General features: G+C 33.7%; 4 protein-coding genes across 4 annotated transcripts; 1 reads left to right on the plus strand and 3 right to left on the minus strand.

Annotated features, from left to right (window-relative positions):
- Positions 1–442: 442 nt before the first annotated feature.
- Positions 443–2844, minus strand: mRpL38 (mitochondrial ribosomal protein L38). The gene is made up of 4 exons (XM_076118021.1): positions 2548–2844; positions 1673–2241; positions 1105–1266; positions 443–776 (listed from the first exon to the last, which is right to left on the minus strand). The coding sequence occupies exons 1-4, from the start codon at positions 2727–2729 to the stop codon at positions 502–504; spliced, it is 1188 nt and encodes a 395-aa protein (XP_075974136.1). The 5' UTR covers positions 2730–2844; the 3' UTR covers positions 443–501.
- Positions 2845–4637: 1793 nt separating this feature from the next.
- On the plus strand, positions 4638–9734 carry LOC142975277 (lysine-specific demethylase 5-like). The gene has a single exon (XM_076118020.1). The coding sequence runs from the start codon at positions 5223–5225 to the stop codon at positions 7671–7673; it is 2451 nt and encodes an 816-aa protein (XP_075974135.1). The 5' UTR covers positions 4638–5222; the 3' UTR covers positions 7674–9734.
- A 104-nt stretch (positions 9735–9838) lies between these two features.
- Positions 9839–20059, minus strand: LOC142975600 (synaptic vesicle 2-related protein). Its single transcript, XM_076118546.1, has 14 exons — positions 19963–20059; positions 19658–19789; positions 19244–19403; positions 18337–18433; positions 17938–18062; positions 17722–17785; positions 17362–17487; positions 17146–17217; positions 16778–16917; positions 15912–16072; positions 15526–15634; positions 15242–15326; positions 14613–14702; positions 9839–13964 (listed from the first exon to the last, which is right to left on the minus strand). The coding sequence occupies exons 2-14, from the start codon at positions 19776–19778 to the stop codon at positions 13827–13829; spliced, it is 1488 nt and encodes a 495-aa protein (XP_075974661.1). The 5' UTR covers positions 19779–19789; positions 19963–20059; the 3' UTR covers positions 9839–13826.
- A 2259-nt stretch (positions 20060–22318) lies between these two features.
- Positions 22319–25455, minus strand: LOC142975612 (uncharacterized). Its single transcript, XM_076118569.1, has 3 exons — positions 25370–25455; positions 24412–25195; positions 22319–24095 (listed from the first exon to the last, which is right to left on the minus strand). The coding sequence occupies exons 1-3, from the start codon at positions 25396–25398 to the stop codon at positions 23997–23999; spliced, it is 912 nt and encodes a 303-aa protein (XP_075974684.1). The 5' UTR covers positions 25399–25455; the 3' UTR covers positions 22319–23996.
- Positions 25456–27360: the final 1905 nt, after the last annotated feature.

Below are 27360 nucleotides of genomic sequence, written 5' to 3' on the forward strand. Positions count from 1 at the left end.
ACTTAATGTTTTTTCTGGATATTGTCTAGATATTGGAATCAAATTAACTTATATACCTATGTACATATGTACGTTTACGATTATTTATTTATTTTCATGACTTCATTGGAGTCAATAGTTTGAATTTTGACAAGATAGTTGGCGCCGGTATTTTGCGATTGTGGCGAAATCTTACTGTCGGGTACCTACCTATATACGACTGCGGCGGCTAGTGCCGTTATCAATCACGAATAGTTGTAATCAGGAATGTAGTTGGGCCATTTCAATCGTGCGAACTACGTCATGCCACATAATCTCTCCTCTCTTCCTCTTCCGCTCGTACTTACACAATGTCCTATTCCGGCCATTTTTTTAAATATGTCATAGTTCGCACGTTTGTAATGGCCCAACTATAGTTCTTCATTTAGGTTCTAAATTTTATAGTAAGAATATAAAAGACAAATTAATAAAACACGCCCATATGTACAACTACTATATTATTATTATCTTATATATTTTTAACTAAACATCGTTAACTCTTCCCCAACCAAGTCTAATCTTCTTTTCATGCAGTTTCAACCACGACGGCATACTCTTAGGCAGTGGTTGAGCATTGGGGAACTTCAATGGAGGAGGTGGCATATTGAAAGGATCCTCAGTTTTCAGCTTTCGCAACAAGTATTCCTTGTTGATCTGTTTAGGATCACGGTATTTATCCATATAGAGATTGAATGGTTTTTTGCGAGGGAACCATTCTTGTGGACGTATGTATGGCTGAGGGAAGTCGTATTCGTACACTGGAAAACAAATTGTTCATGTTATTATAATAAATTTTATAAGTATTAGTAGTTATATCCCTAGGTAAAAAAACATTATATGCATCTGTAGAATACATTAGTAGAGCGAGAATTACACCAAACACTCCATTATGAATCTGCAATCTTATGATCTGTGGTCAAGCATTGTGGATAACTAGCTCTTTAACTTTTCACTCTGGAACATGTCTCCATGAAATTTCTTTGGTGTGGATTTGGCTATTAATATTTCTAATTATTTAATGAATTTCATTAAAAAAATATTCATTCTTGTTAACAGTGGATCAAATAATGGACAAGAATTATTTACCTGGTTCTTTTCTGTTGAGAACTTTGTGGAAGAAGTCTCTGACAGTAGTATCCCAGAGGGTCTGATAGAATGCAAGTCCTGCAGGTGTTATGTCATCTTGATTCTGTTGATACCAGAGCCTTGTCTCAAATGTTCTCTCTTCTAGAGGAGATGATGATGTCACTAAAAAATAATCAGAGTATGAATTTTACTAATAGAAGCTAAGACAGTTGAATTTATTTGTTATATAGAGGGCTATAACACAAGAAATTCAAGTCGGTGAACATTTGGAAAATCTGATCCTACCATTATGTTTTGATAATTTTAATTGAATACCTTTAGTTGAAAGCCATTTTTTTAATTCTCCCTAGAAAACATGTCATTATCTGGAAATTTCTTAAAATACCTAAACAATAAAATTCTGTAAAGTACTATATTGGTATGGCAAAATTAGCCCCAATGAAAGTCTATGTCTTTATTCGATATTGGATTAGGCATTTGTCTCTCATCTAACCTGATGGTAAGTGATGATCAAGATGAGGATATCACATGCTCTATATAAATATAAACAAAACAAGTATAAAATTACCTTTAGGTACATCATATTTCACAAGGCCATTCTGTTTGTAAAGCACAAATACATATCTGTGATAGCCAGTTCCCTTGAGGGGGAATGGCTGCAAATAGTCCACAATGATTTCACCCTTCTCAATAGCATTGCCAGGGATATTAGCAACTAGCCAATGCACATACTCTTTATTATTATCTGTCAGGTGACCATCTAAACTCGTTAGAGCTAACGTCCATAGAGTGTTTTCATCAGACTCATAGTTGACTGCAGGATATTCTAATGCTTCAGCTGGCTTTATCACATTGCCAGTGTGTACTGGAAGATATGAACCATCCTTCAAATCATACAATACTTCTAAATTTGTGTACGGTATAAAGTAGCCTTCTCCATATAAATGTTCAAATATAGCATAGTGGTCTGCAATGAGTTTCTTCTGAGAGGGCCCAGTGGTTTCAAGCCATTCTTTCCTCGCCTCATCCAAATCAATTTCTAACTGAAAATTACGAGCCAGTTGTTCCAACTTCTGATCAGCTTTCAATGATTTTAGATGCTCAAGTCTGGATGTGCGATGATTTCCATTTTGTTTTCTGGAATAAGTTATATATTTACTATAAAAAATTGCCCTGTTGCATATGTTTTTAGTCGGACAACCTACCTACTTTATCAAGGTTATAGCTATCTATAAATATTATAATAAATAAGGTTATAACAGTCTGTTAGTTTTATAAATAGCTAATATTTGAGATTGTTAAAAATGTCACCTATAATTGAACAAATTGATTCCTTCTCTGCTAGTAAACCGCACTAAGATGTTATGATAGGATCATTTCTAAGTACTCGAGAGGCTTTATTAACCGCAAGTTAGATATAATAGAAGAGTGCGGTTTACTTACTTGGTCCTTGGTAGACCGATGTCAATTCTAGTCGTATATAATTCATCTTTATAATTTAATTCATCAAGTCGTTCTTTGATGGTACGACAATATATAGGAGCTTTTCCTCTTATTCTATGAGCTAATCTAATCTGTTGTAACTGGATATTAGATGCCCATACTCCTCTAAATGTATTTAACATAATGTAACTGATAAATAAGTGTCTGGCGCTCAAATAATCCTTTTATTAAATAAATATTACTATTAGTTAAAATCGAGTGAGGTTATAAAATTATAAATGTTTCAATTGACAGATCAGAATCTGACACTTCTGACAACAGTCACAAGAGTATTGCAAAAGAAAAAAATTGTCTGCAAGCAAACTAGAAAACAACTTTTATAATATAACATATTCAATTGTAGACGAATTTCAATCAATAATAATCATATTATCCTTTAAAATATTAATAATTTTAAAATCTTTATTTTCCTACCTTAATTTTTACAATACAGATAAAAAATCAATGTGATAATAGCTTGCAAAGGAGGGCATTAACACCAGATTACATAAAAAAAATGTTGTGTATTTAAATTGCATTTTACCAAAATACTTGAAACCTTATTAGATACGCGTTTATGCGCTCCACAGATACGTTTAATTACTATCAACATTACATCTCATACATCCAAATATTTACTTTCCGAAAAAAAGCAAAGTAGAAACCAAAGAATGGCCGTCAGTGATAGCCAAGTGGTCTACGCTTATACCTCCTACGTTATTGGTTGACGGTTCAAATCCAAAGTAACATACAGATAACTTTTTCGTAGTTGTGTGCATTAGTATTAATTATCATTTCTTCCAACGGTATAGAAAAATATCTTGATGATATCTTACATGCCTAAAATTGCTTAACGCTTTTCTTGAGACATGCAAATCCACCAGCCTACACTTGTGGTGTGGTAGCCAGCGGTAGACTCCAGGCCCAGCCACTCCCTCGTTTCTAGGTGGGGACCCTTGCCCAGCAGTTAGGCAGTAATAGATAAAAAAATATCCTATATTATGGCACCCACCTGTCTCCGAGATACTCATCATACAAATATTGATACGATGATTCTTCAGAACATCGTATAAATATTTGATACATTATAATTTGATATTCCTGATCTATCAGTTATATTATCTAACACTGATCTAATAAGCTGTGAAACTGGCCCTTATCCTGAGGTCCACTTCATCCCTTGGCCTGTCAAAACTGCCACTTCACATAATATCAGCGATAGCAGGTGTCGACGGTAAATTAAAAAAAACCTTTACTTAATTCACTTGCACATTCTTATTCGCTAACTTAGTAGGTACATACAGTATATACCTACTATATACCTACGTGTAGAAAAAATTAACACATTGTAGTACCTATTATATAATCATGAAAATATTCGAAACAGTGCTGATTACTGCGAAGTCTGTTTATCTACGCACGCGACAATAAAAAATATATTCCAAAATAGTATAAAATGAAGACCTCTATTGTAAACAGACAAACTGTTTGCCAATTATTTGCTACCTTAAAGTCTACCTTCTGATCCATATTTTACGTATTCACCATTATACAGGGTGATAAAAGGTTTCTAAGTTCACAGAAAGTAATGCACAGCCGGGTCAGCTAGTTTTTCCACTTATTTAAACCTATGGACATAGGTTTGCATCCTGCAAATACAAATAGGTATACGATCGATATTACGACGAACATACCGAGAGTGTATACTATTGTACATCGATATATAATTAAAAGCAATTATTGATCATTTTAATTCAAGTTGTCGAATAATGTCATGTCGTCGCTAATGTCGCTATACTGCTATCCGTATCAAATCAAAATAGTGACGTCATGTGTTTATGAATGTACCTACGTCTATACATTGTTGATAATATATTTAATTTCGATAGATAATCACGATATTTATCTTTCTACTACGCTAAGTACGTCCAATGTTCAATAGGGAAGCACTGAATCTCAAAAATAATGACTTAATCGTATGATAAATTCTATTTATTTATAAATTCGAATGGGTACCTGCGCCATTTTCCTTCTTTGTCTCGTCACATCATATTGAATAGAAGAGTGCCAACATAAAGAATCAACTCAAAATAATTACACAACTCCCTCACTCACCGTGGGACGCTGCCTAACCAATAGGGTGAAGGAAGTGCAAGTCGATGTTGAAAATTTCTTAGTGTGCGTATATTTTTGACGAGCAAGTAGCGTTTGAACGAGGCATCAATGAACAGTGTGGAGGAGTGTCGACTGTCGAGTGAGCATAAACTAAAGTCGAGTGTGTTATCAAGTTACTGGCTGGTTGTGATTACTAGCCTGGCACGGGTTTTGTAAACGAAAAACGTAAATCAATACTGATTTTGCTCTTTAATTTTGAACATTATTAAACTGCGTTTTAAATGATTTGTGGTCAAGATATACAGTGATAATATTGATTTGCCTCTGTAATCCATTTGCTTGGGCATAATGCGGAATAAAGAGTAATGGAAGTGTATTTTACTACTTCAATATTTTAGGAGCCATTTACACATGGCGAGAAGTCACGTAGTCTTTTACCGTGAGTGAAATGTTTCACGTAGCCGTATCAAGATCATTGAATTGATAATTTTGTTGAGTGAAGATTTATTTTGTTTACGGAAATGGATAGCAAGATTATTCAGAAAAATGCCATGCATAAAAGTGCAGAGTTTACTTTCACTCCACCACCAGAAGCACCTGTATTTGAACCTACGCCTGAAGAATTTTTGGATCCTTTAGGATACATAGCTAAAATACGTCCGGTTGCAGAGAAAACGGGCATATGTAAAATAAGGCCTCCGTCGCGCTGGCAGCCACCTTTTTCATTAGACGTGGACAAATTAAAATTCGTTCCTAGAATTCAGAAAGTAAACGAGTTAGAAGCTATAACCAGATTAAAACTTCTATTTCTCGAAAAGATTTTAAAATTCTGGGACCTACAGGGATCACCTTTGAAAATTCCCATGATTGAAAACAAAACTTTGGATTTGTATTGCCTCAAATTTTGGGTTGATGAAGAGGGCGGCTTCGAAAGTTGTAATACGCCTAAAAAATGGCGAAAGATCGCTAATGCGATGGGTTACAGCCAAAACACGAACACAATGAATTTTCTAAGGAGTAATTATGAAAAAATACTACTACCATATGAAATTTTTGAGAGAAGTAAGGCAGACATATTGAAAACTGTAAAGAAAATCGAACAAAAAAATGAACCAAAGGATGAAGTGGGAGGAAAGGTTTTGATTACAGAAGTACCTATAGAATCAATTACAAATACAGCAATTAACAAACTTGACTATAATTTCAAGGAAGAAAAGCCTCACACAAGTATTAAAAAAACAAAAACAGGATCAGATATCAAACTTGATCTTGATAGTTTAAAAAATAAAACAGAGAATGAAGAAGTTAAACGTAGTAGAGAATTGAGAAGGTTGGCATGTTATGGGCCAGGACCAAAAATGCCTGGACTAAATGATGAGGAATTTGATATAACCAAATCAAGGAAAAGACCACGGTATGATCTTGATCCTTTAGCAATTTATCAATGTGCTATATGTCAAAAAGATAACAGAGATGACTTACTATTGATTTGTAATGGTTGTTCTGACACATATCATACTTTTTGTCTCAAACCTCCACTTAACTCAGTACCAGATGGAGATTGGAGGTGTCCATGTTGCATTGCTGAAGAAGTCCATAAACCGGCTGAAGCATTTGGCTTTGCTCAGGCAGAAAGAGAATATACATTGCAGCAATTTGGAGAAATGGCTGATAAGTTTAAGTCAGATTATTTTGGAATGTCCGGACACTTAGTTCCAACAACAGTAGCTGAAGCAGAGTTTTGGAGAATTATATCATCAGTGGAAGAAGATGTCACTGTTGAATATGGTGCTGATCTTCATTCCATGGATCATGGTTCAGGCTTCCCCACAAAATCATCTTTGAATCTATATCCTGGTGATCAAGAGTATGTAGACTCTGGCTGGAACCTTAATAATTTACCTGTCTTAGATGGCTCAGTGCTTAAATTTATAAATGCAGATATATCAGGTATGACAGTCCCTTGGATGTATGTTGGTATGTGCTTCTCAGCATTTTGTTGGCACAATGAAGATCACTGGAGTTATTCTATTAATTATTTGCATTGGGGTGAAGCTAAAACATGGTATGGAGTGCCAGGCAGTGGTGCAGAAATGCTAGAAACTGCTATGAAAGCAGCGGCTCCAGACCTTTTTAAGTCACAACCTGATTTATTACACCAACTTGTTACTATTATGAATCCCAATATTTTAATGGCTGCTGGTGTACCAATATACAGGACGGATCAGAATGCTGGGGAGTTTGTTGTGACATTTCCTAGAGCATATCACGCAGGATTCAACCAGGGATATAATTTTGCTGAAGCTGTTAACTTTGCTCCACCGGACTGGCTAAAGATTGGACGTGAGTGTATTTTGCATTATAAAAATTTGAAAAGGTTTTGTGTTTTCTCTCATGATGAATTGATTTGTAAAATGGCTCTAGAAGGAGATCGTTTGGATTTAGAGACAGCTCTGGAAACCCAAAAAGAATTAGTAAAGGCTACCGAAGAAGAAGGCACTTTAAGAGCTATGATAGCCAAGACAGGATTAAAAAGTGTGCGTAGGACTGCATTTGAGTTGCTAGGTGATGATGAGCGTCTTTGTGAGGTGTGCAAAACAACATGTTTCCTGTCATCAGTATCATGTAGTAATTGTAAACACATGGTGTGTTTACAGCATTCAGATAATTTCTGCCAGTGTCCTCTAGAGAATAAAACATTGAATTACCGTTATGACATGGATGAATTACATATTATGCTTCAGACTATAGATTTTAGAGTCAATAGCTTTGATAAGTGGATGACTGAAACCAAGAATATATTACTTCCCACTGCTCCTGACATTGGGAGACTGCAAAAATTGAAACTACTAATTGATGAGGCAGAGGAGCTTAGAATACCAAAGTGTCTATTATTGTCTCAGTTAAGAGAAGAATATACAAAAGCTACAGAAAATGCTGAGCCAATTGTTATAGAGTTAGATGATGATTGAGTGTATTATAGACTGGGCTAGTACAAATTATAAGATTCACTTACTGTATGTTAACAAGATATAATTACTAATATTTTAGTACCTAACTTATATGCTTAAAATGATTTTTGTTCATCACAATAAGGCAGCTTTAAGTATAAAACTCACACTCTTGGACAGTGAGAAATAATGTAGTATATTAGGCAACTTTATAATTTGTTACAATTATCACAATGATTTAATTTACATTACTTATAACTCAATTGATGAGTTGCTATTTTTCAACTTTTATTTATAGAAACTTAATATTGAAATATGCATGATTATTTTGTAAAAACTTAAGATTATATTGTATATCTGAAACCTGTGAGTAGGTAAATTAATAATATGTAAATATTACACTTTATTTTTCAACTTTTAATTATTGAGATATGTAGTTATATGGTATTATAAATTAATGATATCCCACCGCATCATAATAAGTAAGACTCTGTAATTCTTCTTTAGGTTTCAATGTGTTTTACCTATACTTAAGATTTACAAATCATTGTCAGTTGAGGAGATTTCATTTCTTGCTTTAATATTTTGGAGATAGGAGTCTGTTCCAAAATGCATATTTTTAAGAATATTTGCACACTAAAATAATTATCAAATATACTTTAAATCAAAATTTAATGTAAGTTAAGAATGATCATTCATACAAATATCTACCATTTTGGATATGTTGTGTAGGTTTTATAAATTGTGTAAAAAGTGATCATTCTATTTATAATAATGTCTTTGGTATTTAATGTTGGATAGATAAATAATTTATGATAGAAAAGCTGAAAAAAGGCTTCAGATAATTTGAAAACCAAATATTCATATATATTGTAAAAGATCTATAATAAGCCCATAATGACTTATGTATGCTGATCTCAATATAATCAGTATTATAAATATGTAATCAATATGAATCACATTCAGGTGATAAGGAAATTACATATTTATGCTGCTGAAACAGAACTGAAAAATACTTTAGGTTTTTCACATGCCTAATGACCATATTATATGGATAATATTGCCATTGTGTATTTGTTTATATATTTGTATATTGGTTAACTGAAAGTAGATATATTATTATGTAAAATAATAATAAGATGTTGGTTGGTGTATCAATAGTATTATAACTATAAGACATTTGATTTAGTTCTGGTTTTTACTTAGTGATTATTTCACTATTTGTAATTAGTGATTATCTTTCACATTTGAATTTGTGGTATCACTACATTTTCTAATTCTTAAATTTAAAACTAATATTAATGAAGTCTATGTGTAAAACTAGTATAGTTAATATTTCATGAATGGCTATGAATTTGTTAAGTAAGTTTATTTGTGAAATTAAAAATCTTAGCCAACATTGATATTTATTGTAGTGAAATAATATCCACCATGATTTCTAGTTAATAATAATAAATACATCATGTCTGGGGACACATGAATTAGATCAGTGGATTAATATTAGTTGACTTTTTTGAAACATTAACAAGAGAAAAAGTGACTTTGATGTGTTTCTCTATCTGGCAGTATGTATTGCCATCCTTGCTGGATAGACACTTGGATCCACAAGGACATAAAATAATTAAAAAATTAAAGTACTAACAACATAACACTGTTTAGTAACTGGGTTCAGTCAGGTAGAGAAATGTATCGAGAATGTTTATGTATCATTTAATTATGTGGTGTTGAAATACAATGCTCTTATTAGAATATCATAACAAGGACAACACTTATTTAATTTGATTTTTTTACTAATTGAATGGGAGAAATCCACAAATTTAAAGATCACCAAAATGTTTAGTTATATTACTCTTAGGATAAACTAGTTTTACGCCATTTTTGACTGATTGCCTGTATTCATATTTAGTTCTTTAATTCTCGCGTTAGCATAACTGAATTCGTAACTATAGTAAATTATTTTGAGTTGTGTGATTTATACTGTGATTCCAAAATTTTATTTGCTTCTGACGAGTATGGATGATAATTAAGAGTGTGAGTATTAATTTCAATAGGAAAATGATTAAATTCTTATATTAATTTTAATTGCTTTATTTTATTTTCCCCCTCTATCCCCTAATTCTTAAAATTATCTCAGGTAGGGAACAAAAATAGGCATTTAAAAGTACAAAATGAAAAAACTATTTGTGCATAGTAGTAATATTTAATAAAATTGTGTAAAACAATATTAAAACAAATAAGCATAAATATATTTGGTGTTATAGCTGTGATTGAATCACTGTAAAATCTATAAAAAACTTATACTTAGTTTAACATCATTATTATTTTGCTACTAATTCATTAAAACACACTCCAATCTTTTATTTGATGCAAGAATATTGAATGTTATTAACAATTCATAAAATTTGCTTTAGTTGAATAGAAAAAATAAAATTTGTCTTGGAAAATACAGTAAAAATATGATTTTATAAGTACAGTCGAGTACAAAAGTCGTTGAACACGTTACAAGCACAGGTTGAAATTCACAATAATTACAGCTGTGTTACAAGCTAGTGTATTTTAGTTCTATCATTAGATGGTTCCTTAATAGTCCTGTTTAATTTTGGGGTCTGGGAAATTCAGTTTTGTTAAAAACTATTGCCCGAACTCTCCAGGTTTCATGCCAAATTCTACAATATCTCTCTATCTTTTCACGTCTATAGATACAGGTACACCTCATAACGGGTGTAAGTAACTGCTACTCAATCACGCCTAAACTACTGAACCAATTTGCATGAAATTTGGTATGGAGATGTTTTGATACCCGAGAAAGGACATAGGCTACTTTTTACCCCGGGAACGCATTCCCATGGGAAAATTCAGGTGGCGGACGAAGTCGCGGGTAAAAGCTAGTATGATATAAATCAAAATAAAATAAAAACCTATTGTGTGAATAACAATGGAATGTGTAATAACGACTTTTGTAGCCCTCTGTATACATTATCTATTTATTACTCATACCTTTATCAATACATAGGTAAGTATACTATTGATTATTTTGTACATCGACGATTCGATCTTTTATTTAAAATAATATCGCCTATTTTCAAACAAAAGAATAGATAATCATCACAAAAATATTGCAAGTGATAACAGTAAGTTGAAGCTGCCATAATAATATGGATAGTCAAAATAACATTAAGTATAAAAATATGCAGATATACATAATTCGCTGATTTCAACATTGTTTAAGGTAACTGCAATTTGTAGAATTCTCTTCACAAAATTCAGGCGATTATTTCTTATAAATATAATACAACTTATAATATATTTCTAATAGATATGTAAAATAACACCGTTCAACATTTTATTTTGCGCATGGGTTTTACTGAAGACACTATAAAGAAAATATTTTTGAGATTTGCTTTTTGAGATTTTTAGCAAAATATATCATATTTAGTTTCTATTTTAAACTGCTATTGTAAAATTGAGTCATATTATAAATGGATGTTGAGTATCTTTTAATACATCATCTTTATTTGAATTTTACATTTTTCACACATAAAAGCAATATAAGAACTACTGTGTGCTTTTATACTTATTAACTATGGTCCACAAGCAATAAAAATATTTACCTGAAGAATGTCTAACCCGCGCGCAAAAATGCAGACAAGTTTCTTATGAGATGTTTCAACAATAAACAAATATTAATAATCAATTATTGTGCAGAATACGATAAAGATAATATAAAATTTTGTAGAAGAATATATTTTTTATATTAGTGTATACATTTTGTATAAAGTACCTCAGAGCACCGAGATTAAGTACCGTTTCATACTATCACATTTACAACCTTAGATCATTACAATTTATATAAATTAGCACATTCTATCTTCCTGCAGTCATTCAATAATACTAATATTATGGAAGACGTGTTATAACAACTAAAACGAGTACTTAATAGGATGACAATTAAATAAAATAGCTCTTTATTTGCACACTATTCGAAGATAAAGAGAGAAGAGTGAAGTGAGAGCTCTTAAACTCAGTGGTTAGTGATTATTCGACCTCAGACAAAGGCCAAAGTAACCTGGTCGGGAAATAAACAAGAATCGCAACTTCTAAATAGGGCACGTTCATATCTGACGGAACATAATATATGTCGCGCGATTGAACAGGCAAATGTATAGAAAATCACTCGACCGTTTACACTCAACCGTCGCTCGGTGCGAAGCCTATGCAAATTAAGTTACGCCCGACGCATCTTCCGTCAGATATGAACCTTCCCTTATAAGAAGCTTCTCAACTTTACCAATACTCTAATATCCCAGTCGCACCTTTGATATAAACGACACAACGAGAAAAAACCTTTACCAATTTAAGACTAGTTTTAGTTGTAATATTATTATGAGGTTAAAAATAGTTAATGGAAGACATGATTTGATACTGTTAAGGACGGATATCGTATTGAATTTTTGAGTATTCATTAGAACTGAGTATTTTAGTAAGTACATTTGCATTCATAGTTTATTAGTACAATTATAAATCTTAATGCATTAGACAGCTTAACTAAACTTAACAATTAATAATATCAGGGTTTATTCTTACAAATACTTATGCCTGGTTTCACAAATTCTGGACAAGGACAAAGGACAAAAATATATCGTTGGACAATTCACACGCGGTCATCTGATTCCAAACTAAGCAGAGCTTGTGCTATTGTAACCAGATAACTGATAAACATACTTACATTCTTCTAAATACATACTCATATAAATAAATTTACCACCAGGCTCAGAACAGATTCTCGTGCCCATCACACAAATTTTAGTATTTATTCCGGGTGAGATTCGGACCGTGCAGTTTCAGATAGCTTAATTACATTGACAGATCTTTTCATAATCTTGCCTTCATTTTATTTATCAGAAAGGTTAACTAACACTTGTTCAGAAGTCCTGAAACTAGCCCTAAGAATATTATATTACATAGAAATGTTGTAAAAGCAGTCTTGACAGTTGTAATTACTATTTTAACACGCGAATAATTACACTTATTTCATTCGATTCTAATTCATTAATTACATTTTATTATTCATTGCATGATTGATTATTGGAAAACAAAATTATTATGTTTAACGCGTAAAATTAATAATATTAACTGTGACAAATTAATATAGAAATGCGATTCACAACACTCATTAGTCTACAGTTATAATCCAACAACTTAGTACAGAGCCTTGCATACAAAGTTCACGGCTGGTGCATGTATACAAAATCGAGAATTCTGAACATCAGTGACCAGTAGGCTTATGAAGCTGACGGTGTTCATAGCCTTTGATATATCTACTTTATTTTGGAAATACTCCTAATTATTAAATTATAATTTAAAAAATAGTCCATGTCAAGACTCTCTATTAAGTTGTCGGACTGAAATTAAATAATAATACTTCCATTGCCTTGGAATCTTCAACAAGTTTTTACTTAATGTTAAGAAAATATATAATTTTATTTGTGACTTAGATAGAGACAGATAGAATACTTATCGAGTAGAAGAAGTAAGTTGTAGACAAATAGAAAAAACAGTGTAAATATTTATAAAATAGACATTTTGTTCAAACGTTTGTAACACGTTTTCCGTCGATTGTCACTAACAGCCAGTTCGGTTTCAATATTTTAGCTTTAGATTGACCTACCTAGATAGAAATTCGTTTTTAAGACAAAATGTCTTGTAACCAAACGAATTTCCATACATCTGAATCAGCTACCGTAGCCGAATATCGACCAGAAGGCCATTATTACATCTGAAGGTATAAAATTAAAGCCTATAAGAAAAATATCTCGTCGCTGACGTAGACTGTTTGACTTTTTGCGATTTCTTTCATTACATACCCTCTTATTCATAAAAATATATGAATCTATGAAAGAGTTATAAAGTGTTTTGTTTATTTCACTCCTCAGCGAAATGAAAAAGAGAAAACATATTATAGTCGCATTTTAACTGAAATAGGTTTATAGTATATTTATGAATAAGAGGGATAGATTTTACGATTCAGAAACAATATTTTAAGCAAATCTAGGTAATTAATAAAACATTCAAAAGTCAAAATCGTTTTTGTTCTACGGCTACGACGGTTTGTTCGTGTATTACAATATACTTATAAAATACGAATGTATAAGTATTATTAGATCACATATGGTTCTAATTGGTCACTGTGACGGTGTCGCGCATCTCCCTGCCTTTAGTTTCGATGGGTAGCGCGAGGCAGGCGCCGGCGGCCAATACTGCTACAAGCGAATAAACACTGGTTGCTATTACTATGGAGTTCTTTAACAGCACCTGAAAATGTTGGACGATATTTGTTAGTAAAAAAAAGATACGGCAAGAGAGACGGCAAGGCATAAGGATATTTTGAGGCAAAAAGAGAGATTATACCCAAGTCTAGCTGGCCAAGTGTCTATGCCGAATAACTATTTATAAAAAAAAAAGAATCACCGAAATGTATGTACGCGCTTAACTTTGAACAACCAAACATAATTGAATAATGATTTTTTTTAATATGTTTCTCTCATTTAAGACATGGTTTCTATGGGATCAATGAGATTAAAATTCTTACGGGGATAGAAGCAATAATACCCAGACGAAGTCGGGCCAGTCCCCTAGTATTAAAATAATAGAAAAGATGCTGAAAAAGTACGCTTCCAAAGTTTTGCTACAAAACAATACAAACACAAAAAAATGCACATTTTAATGACTAAATGTCAGCAGTTAACATGAAATAAGACGAACACTTGTCTTTCACCACTTTTGCTTTTGTTCTTTCAAACCACTAAGATAATGGTTTATAGAGTAACCCTCTTATTCATAAAAATATATGAAGTTATGAAGGGCTTAGCAAAATGAAAAAGAGAAAACATATTATAGTAGCTTTTTAACTAAATTAGGTTTATAGTGTGTTTATGAATAAGAGGGTTAGTATATATTTACCTGAGCTACGTAAGGAGTGATCATGGCTCCAAGTCTCGCAACAGCACTGCATGCTCCAACTGCAGTTGCTCTAAGCGCGGTAGGATACACCTGAAAATTCATGACAAAGATGTTCAAATATATCAATGACAAAGTTCATGGATTTGTGTGCAACATTATTGAGCATCGTCGAAAATGTTTGCCAAACTACTCAAAGGCTGTGTTGAAAATCTTTGATATTCATGGATAATCAAGTTTTCAACCTTCAATAAAAGCATTGAAGAAAACAATCTACTCGTACTGGATGGAATAGGGTAGTCTAGACAAACCAGCTACTCCTTATGAAATGTCAAAAACACATTTTAGTCTTTAGATACGGTGTAGTGTCGTCACAGCTTCGTATTTTCGTTGTTATCAAAAGGGTGTCTAATAAATGTTTTAGTCTGTAATAACTACGATTTCAACGTTATTTAAGAAAAATATTGCAAAGCCTGAGCATTTTAGATGCACTTTTCACGAGTACAATTAAAATATTGTTTTCGCTCACCCAGTCCTGCGACCTTTGTTTCACTTATTTCTATTTGACATAAGACACTTGATCTTGTGTTCGTCATGAATCATTTTCAAGCTAATCGTGTTTTGTGCCTTACCTCTGGAGTGTAAACATAGGCCGCTTGAAACAGGCCCGCAATGATACCTCTCGCGAGAAACAGCACGCACGTCAAGAATGTACGACTGAAAGCGCAAAAATTACAATTAGTTATTATGAGTTATGTCACCAAATATAAATTCTAACTTTCTAGTGTGAAGGGACTTATAATAATAGTATGCTAGAAAATATTTAGACACAATTGACTACACCGGCAAAGCAAAGAAAAAATATGTTTAACAAGTAAACTCTAGAAAATAATTAATTATGATGGTAAGTTCTTACTTTCCGTTGTAGATGAGAACACAGACACACATCGCAAATATTACAAACTGCGAAGCCATCGTCTTCTTGCGACCAAACTTCTCAATTATGAATATTGTGGCGAATATACCTGAAATAAAGAAAATAATATATAAAGCATAAAAATTTACAATAATTCATCCGGAAAAAATGTGTGGAAATTTAGAATCTTGTTTTAGAAAATGTTAATGCTATTCGTATTTATTTTCTTCTCGATCGTTTGTATTTATTGTTTTAGGTTTCAATTCCTTGCTTAGCGGAACATTTTGACGACCGTACCAGTTTGTTATAGTTGTGGTCATAATAAGTAAATGTTACATACATCAATGCGGCCCTTTCTGACCACTTTAAAAGATAAAGTTATATACCAGGGAACTCAGCGAGCGTAGTCCATAACAGGTCCATATAGTCGGTGGTCTGCAGCGGGCGACAGTCAGCCGCGCACGCCTCCTCCAGCCCACTGGGGTCTGTCTCGAACAGCTCCGTCGTCATCAGCACGAGACCGTAGTAGCAGAACGCACATGACATCCTAGTGAAAAACAAAATTGCAAGTTTTTTTTTAAGTCTTTAGAAACAAAATCTATACTAATATTATAAAGCTGAAGAGTTTGTTTGTTCGTTTGTTTGAACGCGCTAATCTCGGGAACTACTGGTCCGATTTGAAAAATTCTTTCAGTGTTAGATAGCCTATTTACCAAGGAAGGCTATAGGCTATATAACATCACGCTACGGTCATTAGGAACGGAGTAGCAACGAAAAATGTTACAACAACGGGGAAAATTTTGACCCATTCTCTTAGGTGTCGCAAGCGAAGTTGCGCGGGTCAGCTAGTAATGTATAAAGGCCACAATAATCTCTACCAGTCAACCTTTGGGTAGTGCAGAGATAAAACGAGGTAGGTGCAAGTCTACAAATACAGAGGATAATGGAACCTAGCACATTTTCTCGTCTAGTCTGATTTTGTGTAATGGATTTCAATCACAAGTTAGTGTGTGATCACACAATTTATTCTGAATTAAATTATTCAGTTAGTTAATTTAGAAAGTTAAGTCTACAGGTACAAAATACAAAATTATGTTTATTACAAGGTTTGTATGCAATAAACTAAAAATCTACTGAACAGATTTAATGTGGTTTTCACTAGTAGACAGAATAATCTGATAAGGAAACTTTAAAATATTACTACGACGATTGTACAATATCGCTCTGAATTGAGTCAGTCAGATCTAGTTACCATATAAACCACAGCAATAAGCTGGTGTTTCTGAGATGTGGTATAAGCAGGTGCTTGAGACGGCCGCGCTGTCCGATGCCAACGGAATCATCACACACCAAGCGTCCTAGCAACATCGGTCTGCCGTTGTCTTGAGCTATCTGTAAAACATTAATATTACATCACGTTATAAAAATGCACTAATATTTATTTGAGTTGGATATTAAAAATCCACGTGTAGTTTAGAGAAAATGTTTTCCATCTTCATCTAACAGATTGTGTGGGCCTGATAAGAATAGATTGTCTTGAATGCGACGGTATTTTATATTACAAATATCATTCCTACTGGGCCAACTGAATACAACTTTATATTTTACTTTGTTTCTTACCTGTTCTAGAGTAGCCAAAGCTTTATCTGGTTCACCACTGGCGACGTGAAACCTGGCGGACTCCGGCAGCCACTAGAAAAATAATATTAAATTGGACAATTACTCAAAAAAGCAAGATTGCTTTTTACTGCTTAGCTTAACAAAACGAAGAAAATTTGCAGCTGCAAATCTTCTTCGTTTTGTTAAGCTGTTCATTTTTTTCTGAGAAATACGTACAGGACATATAAGTGCAAACATTAGTAGCGGTATCGTTGACAACGCAAGAAGCCAGTGGACTCCCAGTGTCGGCATCACTACTAGCGCCAGTGCCACTTCCAAACATGCACCCAGCGCCCAGAAACACTGGAATATAACAAAACTAATATTGCATCATTTTGTTTTAGCTTAGTAACAAATATTGAAACAGAAATTGCTATTTCTTGGAAAATCTTCTTTTTTGTCAAAGAAAAATACCTATTTCTTTTTCAGCAGTCTGAACCGGAGAGCTTGTCGTCAGACAGATAGAGCTTTCCGGTCCGTTTTGAAATAATAATAAGGCAATATTTAAAACGAAAATTAAAAGCATAACCAACTTACATCCAAAAGCACAACACATTTAGCCCTTTGCTTCGTTGGTAGAAACTCTGCATACAATGTGACACTAGAACAGAAAAACACCATTTATTTAAATTAAACACTAACATCGGTTTACAAGGCTTTTTTCCTCATTATTTTAATTTTTTGTATAACACTATATACCAAATTCGGTTAACAAGATTCGTTTCTTATTTTTATATTATTTGCTATACTCACGATTGCGGTACACATCCAATAGCAAATCCAACTAAACTTCTTAAGAACAGCAGCCAGAGAAAGTTTGGAGCTATTGAGCTCAGTAACCCATAATAGAACAGTAATACTCCACACATACTCAGAGCCTGTGAACAGAGATAAATAAAATTAAAAAAAACCTTTTTGAAACTATCAATGAGCTGATTTTTTTATTATGTACAAGGATTGGCTTCCTTGTTAGTAACTCTACCAAAGTTTCAGCCTATTTTCAGATCTTAAGAGAAAATTTCCGAAAATGTTTGATCCTAGATCCTGGACCCTCAACTATCTGTATACGAAATTTGATTATGTATGATTATGATTTCTGCATATAAATTATATAATTAGTATGTATAGTAAGGAAGTATGCATTTAGCTTACTGTTTTTCTTCCATAACGGTCACTGATGTTTCCCCAGAATGTGGAGCTGAGCATCATGCCCATAAATACAATTGTTGTAGTCAATGCTTGCTGGTATCTGTAACAGAATAACACAAATTTGCAAATAAGTACTGGCCATAAGACAAGAGTGTAGTATTAAATTGTAGGGCCCTTCAATAATTGTAGTGTTGAAGTTGGAATAACCAAAGGTAATGAGTATTATAATTATTTCTAGCGTACATTGACCCCCTACCAGACAAAGGCCTCTCCCATAGTTTTCCACTGTAGCCTATCTTTAGTGGTCTGTGTCCAATCTGTGCCATCTGTGGTATGTTTGTCTCTGTCTTTAGGAGGTCTGCTACACCACATGTGATTGATTCATTTAAACTAATCCTGACCTATTCTGAAGCAGACATTAACAGTGTCTGTGATTTTTTTGTGAATTTCAAGTTCAGTCATTAAATTATACTTGTAGTTGATTACTCATGTGCTGACTGCATGCTACATTAATTTAGCTCAGTGTGTTTGGTAAAACCATTACTACTGTTAATTTATTCATAAATGTATTTTGTTTCTTTATAAGACAGAACACTTGTGACATCATTACCTTATTATAGTTTAAAACTTGTTTAATTTGTCTCTTTATGAATATGTTAATAAGTTAGTCATAATATTGAATAAAATTATTTAGTGATTATTAATAAATTTCTTATAGTAAGATATTAATTTTCTGTCTACCTATGGAAAATTAGCCTAGTACCTACCCAGTATGTTACATACCATACAGTATTTGGCAATAGTCATTATGAAAATTTCAAACCTCTATGCCTAGAAACCTTTTTAATACTTAAATATATTTCTAACCTTGCCTATGACTTAAAACTTGAAAAAGACTAAAAATACAAACTTGCTGATATTCCATTCACAGTGTAGTGCGGGTGAGAGTATACTTAGTATAGTCATTTCCATAGAATCAGCCATCCAACACAGTCCAGTAAATAAAGAAAGTTTCACTTGAAACCAACCAAAACCAAGTGCATTCACTGCTTGAGTTACAGTAAAGGTATCTGAAACATATGGTATAGTTAAATTAATCTCCAATAAATAAATAATCTAAACTTTATATTTATTTTGGCATATATAAAATATGAAATATTTGCTTAAACCTAAGTTGTATAAAAGTTATAATACTTTGTTTTGTTACCAATACATTATTTTATGTAAAAAATAAATTAATGTATGTGACATTTCAGAATTTTATTGTACGAAGCGTATAAATCACGAAACTATGCAGTTGTAAAGGAAGTAAAGGTCGGCGTACCGTCGGGGACTACAGACACCGAAGCCATTTCAATTTCTTGCGGAGGAGGCATCGGCGGCCCCGGGGACCTTGGCCGCACATGGCTGTCGTCCAAATCCTGATATCCTTTAGACCGACCCATCGTTACTCTCTCTAAAAACAAAAAGAAATCACTTCTGACGTGGAATTCAAGTAACACCGCCGTGTAACGGGAACATTAGCGGTTTATAAATTGAAACGCCAACTGCGAATATTTATTCGTGCAATAATATTTCAGATATGCTACAAACTAGACACATAAGCACAAAAATATCACTTTCACATACATTCACCCCCAATATTTAAATGAAAATAAACAACTGAAATAAGCGAAACATTTGTTTTGACAGTGGTTTGTAGACTTTTCAAATGACAATGACAATTGACAATAATGACATGATGTTGACATTAACAAAATAATAGTGATGTGGCCATCTCGTGCGGATGAATAAAATACTTTATCTTAGTCATAGTTGTACTATCGGGCTACAAAAGCCATGCCGTTGTTACACGGATCTGCTCACTAGTCTTTATTTTTGTGGCTCGGGCTTAAAAGTGCTAGTTTACAGAGTCGTAACATGGAATTAAAAAAGACGGTGACTTCTTCCGGCTATGTTTCTCATGTAGGTCTTACCTTCAACGTATGGCTTAAATATATTTTTATGTAGTTATAGTATGTTATAAATAATAAATACCTTTTACCCAATTTTTCTAACTCAGTTGCTTTGTAATTTTGTATAAGACATTACTATTTAATGATGCTGTGTAATTAAAACATATAGGTACAATAAAACATTGAGTGAATATATATATCAGACCTTAAGGCGTTTAGCGTGGGGGCGCGAACTGTAAGAGTAAAGATTTGGGACATGAGAATAAAATATGATTCTGCGTAAAATATAAAAATCATTTAGATTACAGATTTTTTTTATAAGAATTTATAATTTTTGATAATAAACTTTCTTTTACTAAAAGTTTGACTTTACGCCTATTTTCAAAGTAAAGCTGCTATACATATTTTCTTACCCTCATTAAAACTAACTATATCTACTACTAGAGCTGCTATCCGTCCGGGACTACCCAAATAAGTTCTAGTATATAGGGGGTCAGGGATGCGCGCGACGGGGTTGTTGCAGCGCAAGGGGTTATGCTGTAGCGTGAAATGTAGGTACACTTTTAGAAGATAATGGAACAAATCTTTTCTGCTTGTGGGAATCGAATTCACAATACAAGCCGCGAAAATGGTGGCGTCGAGTGGTGCCTACGCTAATCACAGTGCCACCCAGTATTTTTTATACCTTTATAGACTGAATTAGACACTCGAAGCTAACAATTTCTTAATTTATAGTAGACTCATTAGAGCACTGAATATACAGAAGGAAGGACTCTAGCAAGTTCTGTCTTTACTAGGACTCACTATCTGCCCATGGCGGGTTATAGGTACAGGTAAAAATAAATAATAAAATACAGGTGTTGGCGTAAAACGCAGTAGTGACACTGAATTAAAAAAAATCCTCCAAGCAGTGAATGGAGCCACCATTCACCTGCTTGGAGGAAATTTTCTAAAAAGTACGGGTTTAGTTTAGACCCCAGAAAACTGTTGCTAAGCAGGTCTACCTGTAGGTACTTATGTAAATTTATATAATCGCATAAGTGTATTCTGGAGAATATATCGGAGTGAAATGAAATAAATAGGTAAAGTAAATAACTTTCTAAGCTCTCTTTCAGAAAGAAAAAGTTTAGTCGAAGGTACGATTTGTTGGTTATCCAATTTTCATAAGAAATTTGCTAGAATCGAAATGGAGAGGTAAGTAACGGAGTGTGGGCGTGTTGTGCAAATGTCAAAGGTTAACTGTACGTACTGTAGTGGGTTAGTATTGTCTAAAATTCTTTTCTTTTCTTTAATCATTTTTATTGAAAAGAAAATTGAATGTTTAAGTACCTAGAGGAAAAAAATGTTACCCAAAAAGTTAATTGGCGAATTTTTTTTCGATAATATGCAATGCAAACATTTTATTGATAATTATATTGTGATGTAATACATATGAAATATGTATGTGTACAGGCACCTAAAAAGTATCATATTGAAAAATGATCACTTTTAATTGCGAGCGCACTTTTGATTGCAAAAAATAAAAAAATAAAATAAAGGGATGTAAAAATGATTAGTATAAAATCATCCATGGTTAATTATAGAGGCATCCTATTTTTGTATGCGGTGAACAAGACACAAAAATATCTGCATTATCCTTTAACAGTTAAAATTTATAATACATAATTAAGATATTCTACCAAAAAACTCACAAAAAAGAATAACGCAAATTGATATGGAAACTAGGAACTATCGAATGAAAATGTTCAGCATTCAGAATTGCATTCACCACAGGCGAAGCAGACATTGAGGCGCACATACGAAACTGATTTACGATCATGGGACGGTTATGATACTCGTATAGTGTGGCTCGTAGCTCGCTAATCGATTTTGATGACCCAATAACCCAATTCTGTATGCACAGTCTGCATTATCGTTTAAAGTATAGATAAGAGTGTCACAAAGAAAAATAAAAGACAACAGGTGTCCACCAACCTTTTTTTTTTTGTTTTATAGGAAATTGAAAAAGGAAAATTAAACCTTTGTTACATTTTTACGCAATGATTTATTTTTCGTTTATATTGATACAATTCATAGCTCGCTAAGGTTCGGATTTGTATCCATAGGTACATTTTCAGTTACAAGTATGCAATAATTAAAAAAATACCTATCTATTAAAATATGTCAATGCCTATATAAAATACAAATACACAGATAGCTATGTACGTCATGTATCTATAGATAGACACTATTCTGAGCAATACTTTACAAAACGGCATCTAAATACCAACTTGGACAAAGTTAGATGCTACACCAAATTAGTTTCTTCTTCTACAAAATACTATGAAAGGCTTCAACTATTGTAGAGGTTGCTTATATGTATATAAAAGTAACATATTAGGATGAACAGAAATCGTCAGAAGGGGAGAACCTTAACTGTAATTTACAATTTTATTTTATATTTTTTGTAACGTTTAACATCAACTAGTAATACTTTACACAACATTACAAACTAATTTAAAGGATTGAATAGTTTTAACATAGGGAAGTTATTTGAAGTTACTTTAAACAGATATGTACTTTGAAAGATACTTTACTTACTCGATCTTAAGGGGTGATTTATAATGTAGACAAAATTGGGATGTTAGAAAATGTGGGTACAAAACTGTGTAATGTCATGGACATAAGCAATTCTTCATTTACAGTAGAAAATATAAAAAAGGAATAACAAAGTATACATTTTTTTAGTGTTTTTATCGGTCTCATAGACCAATTGCACATTATTAACGTTAGATAAGAAGCAGTAAAGCTAAAATATCACGTATCCTCTGCTTCCCGAGAGAATCTTAACCCTTACAGATAAATAGATATATACATAATATTGTGTGTTAAGTTTTGCTTTGCAAAGTTCGTTTATGGTATTGTCTGCATAGACCGTTAGAAAGTTTAACTTAAAATTAGCACCCGAGAGAAAATACAATGTTTACCTGATAGGCCAATAAAACTATGTACATAAAAAAGTCAACGAAAGCTTAAACAATATAATGCAATTTTGAAAAGAAATGAATTAAAAATACTCTACACGATGAATCATTTTCACATAATTCCTTCAGCAAGATGGTATTATTAGCCGTCGATAGAAGAAACAATAAGATATTCTTCTGTGACTGATTTATACAAAACTAAAAAATAGTATCAATCATGTCTTAATGTTAAGATTTTTGATGTATTGACTTCTATCTAAATAATTACAAGTCTTAGACGATCAGTACCTACACATATATATTTACAAATAGCACACGTTGTGCATAGCAGCTGCCAATTGAAGGGAGCAACTTCTTTTTATTAAAATACTATCATGCATTTCAGTCAACAACTCATTTGTTAAATGGAGATTATAGTCACATTTTGTACTCTATTTAACACACGTATTCATCACTCTTAACATACCTACGACTAGTTCTGTACTGAAAGTAAGTAGTTATTTATAGAGATAGAAAAGGATCTTCTAAACTTTTTTTTTGTATTATTAATCATTGACACAAAATTACTTATATTTCGAAGTGGACGACAAATTTTATGAAATGGATATATTTATACGCGTGACAATTTTTTTGTTTGTTTTGGTTGCTGGTGACGCGACCGTCCCGTAATGTCGCCGCTGCATTATAATTTTGCTCTACATATTACTCAGTCTCATATTTGTTGGCGATAATCCGACGAATCAGTTTAAGTAGCAATGCGGTGTTTTAATCCTCGAAGTTCTACTACCAGATCGGAGTCATCTGAGACGAAGCGCTTCTCAATTCTTCGTCCTTTCGCTGAATCCTGTTAACAAAAAAAAGTCGATTTAAAAAACATTCTTCATTAATAACTCGTAAATGTTTAAATTGATTCGCATAAAGCGATCTTTAGGTGATGCTAACACTTATATACGCTCTCGGCGCCAATTGACCCGGCCTCGGGGCCCACTGTGTCACCCGCCACCCCACAACCCGGCCATGCTATTTTTAGACTTCGGGGCTTCCACAGTCAAGTCAGTAAGTTCGAAAACAATGAGCAGTACATTTCTCAAAGTGGGGATTTTTATTAACTGTAAAGAAGAGTTTTAAAGATTAAAATAAATTGAATATGCGATACTCACTTGTGGAATAGATTTCGGCGACTTGTTGGCAAAGTATTGTGCAATAGTGTCGTAGAATGCGTTGTTTCGTTTGATCTGGCTGTTTTGATGTCCATGAGAATATGTGTTTTGCGCAGGTCGGGGCATCACAACTTCCTTATCACCAGCTTTAGGCGTGACGACTTCAGTAACCGGGGCGGCCGTTGTCACTTTTACACTTCTTTTGTTTCCATTCCAGTTAATAAATCCATCATCAGATGCGTAGTCATCGTCATCGAATCTTGGTACTGTTTTAGGAACGTGGTAGAGGGGCTTCCCCGCTAAAGCCTTCAGCTCCCGGACGTCCTCGTCTTCGACATCGCGTTCTTCGTAATCAACAGGCGGGAAGGCTGCGCGGGCATTCTCGCGCCGACGTTGCGCGTCTTGGGCCATTTGGGTAAGGATCAAATTGTCGAGGAATGCTGCACTGACGTCATCAACATCGTTGGTTTGCCAGCGGGGCGTGGTGTCGCTCTCAAACCAAGTCTCTTGTCCGATGGGGAGAGCCGCTAGTCTTTCTTCTTGCCTCTTAGGTGCTTCGTTGGCTACGAAGTGGCCATATGGGTCGTAGAAATACGGGTAAGGAACTTGACCGTGAATTTCGGGTACACTGATAGCCGGAGTATCATAGTAGTACTGCACTTTCGGTGCATAGTAGTATTCATCGTCGGGATATTCCCTTGACGCTTGTGGGTACATAGGCCAACCTTGCATGGGATAGGCCTTTGCGTTTGCTACTAAGTAGCAGAGAAAGACTGTTAATAGCCTACAACAAAAATATTTTCACTGTTATTCATAATAATTAAAAAACTTTAACTCTTTAAAAAAATAAAAAATAGTAATCGCAAACTGCACCAGCTCAAACCAAAATATTATTTTTTTCATTTAATTTACTGAATTTATTTACTTTATAGAAAAATAAAATAAAAAGAAGACTCACCTTAAGCTCGAGAGCCGCATGTTGCACATTGTCACTATTAGATGTTACTGGGAGCGCGATCGAGACACGACTGTAAGTAGGAGGGGAGGGCCGGGCGGCTTTATAAGCGCTCGCCCACGCGCGCCGCCCACACGTTCTCAATGAAACGGCGCCCACTGTTTCTCCCCATCCCCATCTCATCCCGGCATCCCGTCACCCCCAACTACCCCTCAACCCGCGGCATTCTGTATCGATCGCGCCCACAGATTATTCATCTTGCTAAACTACCACACTGTTTTTATTCAAGAGAAACCGTTGACAACTGACGAACTATTGCTCTATTATCTTTAACTTAGTTTACTTCAAATATTGGTTTGAATAATTTAAAAGTTGTATGTTGTAGGCTAACAGCGCGCAACTAACAGTCGCTAGGGTGGCATTCGAGGACCCGTGGGACGCACGACCTATACGTAGATAATACGACGCGCGTGTAGCACAGCTCGCGTATATTCAAGCTCCGGTTTAAATTTAGAATGGGATCCCTAAGAACGGATACAGAATGGATAAGATATGGTCAACCTTCCTTCAGACCCCACTTTAAATAGTTGAGAGTAATAAACTTGAACCTTTAGGGTCCGATTCTCATCTGAATACATGTTAATGAAATTAGAAAGGCACGTTGTATTAAAAGCCGAGTATTCGTTAATGCTTATTTCAATGCGTGAAAACGAACTTAATCATTAAAATTCACTGTAAAACCACCAGTACCACGAAAAGGCTTTTTTGTTATTAGTATGACTCAATTTTCATGTTGTGTGTACCATTAATTTTCATATCATTCCGAGTAAAAATGTGGCTCATGCCAACACAAAAGTAAATATACGTAGCGCTTTCGTAGCACGTTCGTAGCACTTTCATTCATTCAACTAGTCATATAATACTTCATTGCACTCTGGGGTGTGGGTGAGAGCAATTAAGTGGAGAAATTCCTATGGCCTTAGCTTTACAGTAGTATAGCGCTGTAGTGGAAAAGTAGCTTAGAGTGAAGGTAATGTCCTTACGTCAGAAGTGAAACTGTACGTATCTTGTTGCAGATAGGATACTCCTTGCGCTACGGGCAAGGTCCGGATAATGTCAAGACGGAACATGTTTCTGTTTATATTTATTTGATGACTCCATTTAAAGGATAACTTAAATGTGTTTATTACTTTAGTTGGTATGAAGAACTTGTAAAAGTTGACGAAGAGATTAAAAATATTCTTCTTAATTAAACAAAGAAGTTATCATATCAAGGTATACCGCACAATTTAATTGTGGGGAATAATATGATCTAAATAAGGAAAATAAAAGCTCTTACTGGCATTTTATAAGAAAATACCTCGAAAACACGAGAAGTGCTATCTAAATATAAATTGTCGTTTCTGTGAAAAGTGGCTTATAAATAAAAACGGTATTCGTTTTAACGAATGCTTTTAGATAATACCAGATATTTTTAATACATACGTTTTGTGTAACACATCAATTTACAAAAACTTTTGGGTTTGATATTTTAAGCTCAATTACTGCGAATATTATTTTAACGGATGAAAAATTCCAAACAGTCGTGAAAGAAGTGAGATTTTTATTATTATATAAATATCAAAATATTTTTGATCGTCATCATCATTCTACTTCCTAAAAGTACTCTAAACTACTTACTACTAAATACTTATTACAAAAATGTTAGCAGTGACAACCAAAAATAAAAAAGGTACACAGTATAACAACCGAAACGATTAAGCTATATACGTATTTACTTTTTGTATTTAAACTAACTCGTTAGAAGCAGACGTAACATAAAGTTACAACTGTGCCTCGATTCTCTACTACTATCGACTACCGACAATCAAACTGTCATCGAGAAATTTTGTATGAAAATCTGATCAGTGCCTCTGACGGGTGTCGTAGGAAACATTTTGGCAGTACATTCTAAATGTCAAATGTCGGTAGCTAGCCGGTTGTCATCGAGAAAT

Source organism: Anticarsia gemmatalis, chromosome 9 (genome assembly GCF_050436995.1).
Source record: "Anticarsia gemmatalis isolate Benzon Research Colony breed Stoneville strain chromosome 9, ilAntGemm2 primary, whole genome shotgun sequence".
NCBI classification, from domain to species: Eukaryota; Metazoa; Arthropoda; class Insecta; order Lepidoptera; family Erebidae; genus Anticarsia; species Anticarsia gemmatalis.

What these genes read in the sequence shown, in the direction of transcription:
- mRpL38 (XM_076118021.1), bottom strand. Translation starts at nt 2,729, where the DNA reads ATGTTAAATACATTTAGAGGAGTATGGGCATCTAATATCCAGTTACAA. An exon ending in ATCGGTCTACCAAGGACCAA is followed by an intron (nt 2,242 to 2,547) that starts GTAAGTAAACCG and finishes AACTTATTCCAG; the next exon opens with AAAACAAAATGGAAATCATC. An exon ending in GAAATATGATGTACCTAAAG is followed by an intron (nt 1,267 to 1,672) that starts GTAATTTTATAC and finishes ATTATTTTTTAG; the next exon opens with TGACATCATCATCTCCTCTA.
- LOC142975277 (XM_076118020.1), top strand. Translation starts at nt 5,223, where the DNA reads ATGGATAGCAAGATTATTCAGAAAAATGCCATGCATAAAAGTGCAGAG.
- LOC142975600 (XM_076118546.1), bottom strand. Translation starts at nt 19,778, where the DNA reads ATGGGTCGGTCTAAAGGATATCAGGATTTGGACGACAGCCATGTGCGG. An exon ending in GGTGTCTGTAGTCCCCGACG is followed by an intron (nt 19,404 to 19,657) that starts GTACGCCGACCT and finishes CATATGTTTCAG; the next exon opens with ATACCTTTACTGTAACTCAA. An exon ending in ATTGGATGTGTACCGCAATC is followed by an intron (nt 17,786 to 17,937) that starts GTGAGTATAGCA and finishes TTTCTGTTCTAG; the next exon opens with TGTCACATTGTATGCAGAGT.
- LOC142975612 (XM_076118569.1), bottom strand. Translation starts at nt 25,398, where the DNA reads ATGTGCAACATGCGGCTCTCGAGCTTAAG. An exon ending in ATGCGGCTCTCGAGCTTAAG is followed by an intron (nt 25,196 to 25,369) that starts GTGAGTCTTCTT and finishes TTTTTGTTGTAG; the next exon opens with GCTATTAACAGTCTTTCTCT. An exon ending in CGCCGAAATCTATTCCACAA is followed by an intron (nt 24,096 to 24,411) that starts GTGAGTATCGCA and finishes TTTTGTTAACAG; the next exon opens with GATTCAGCGAAAGGACGAAG.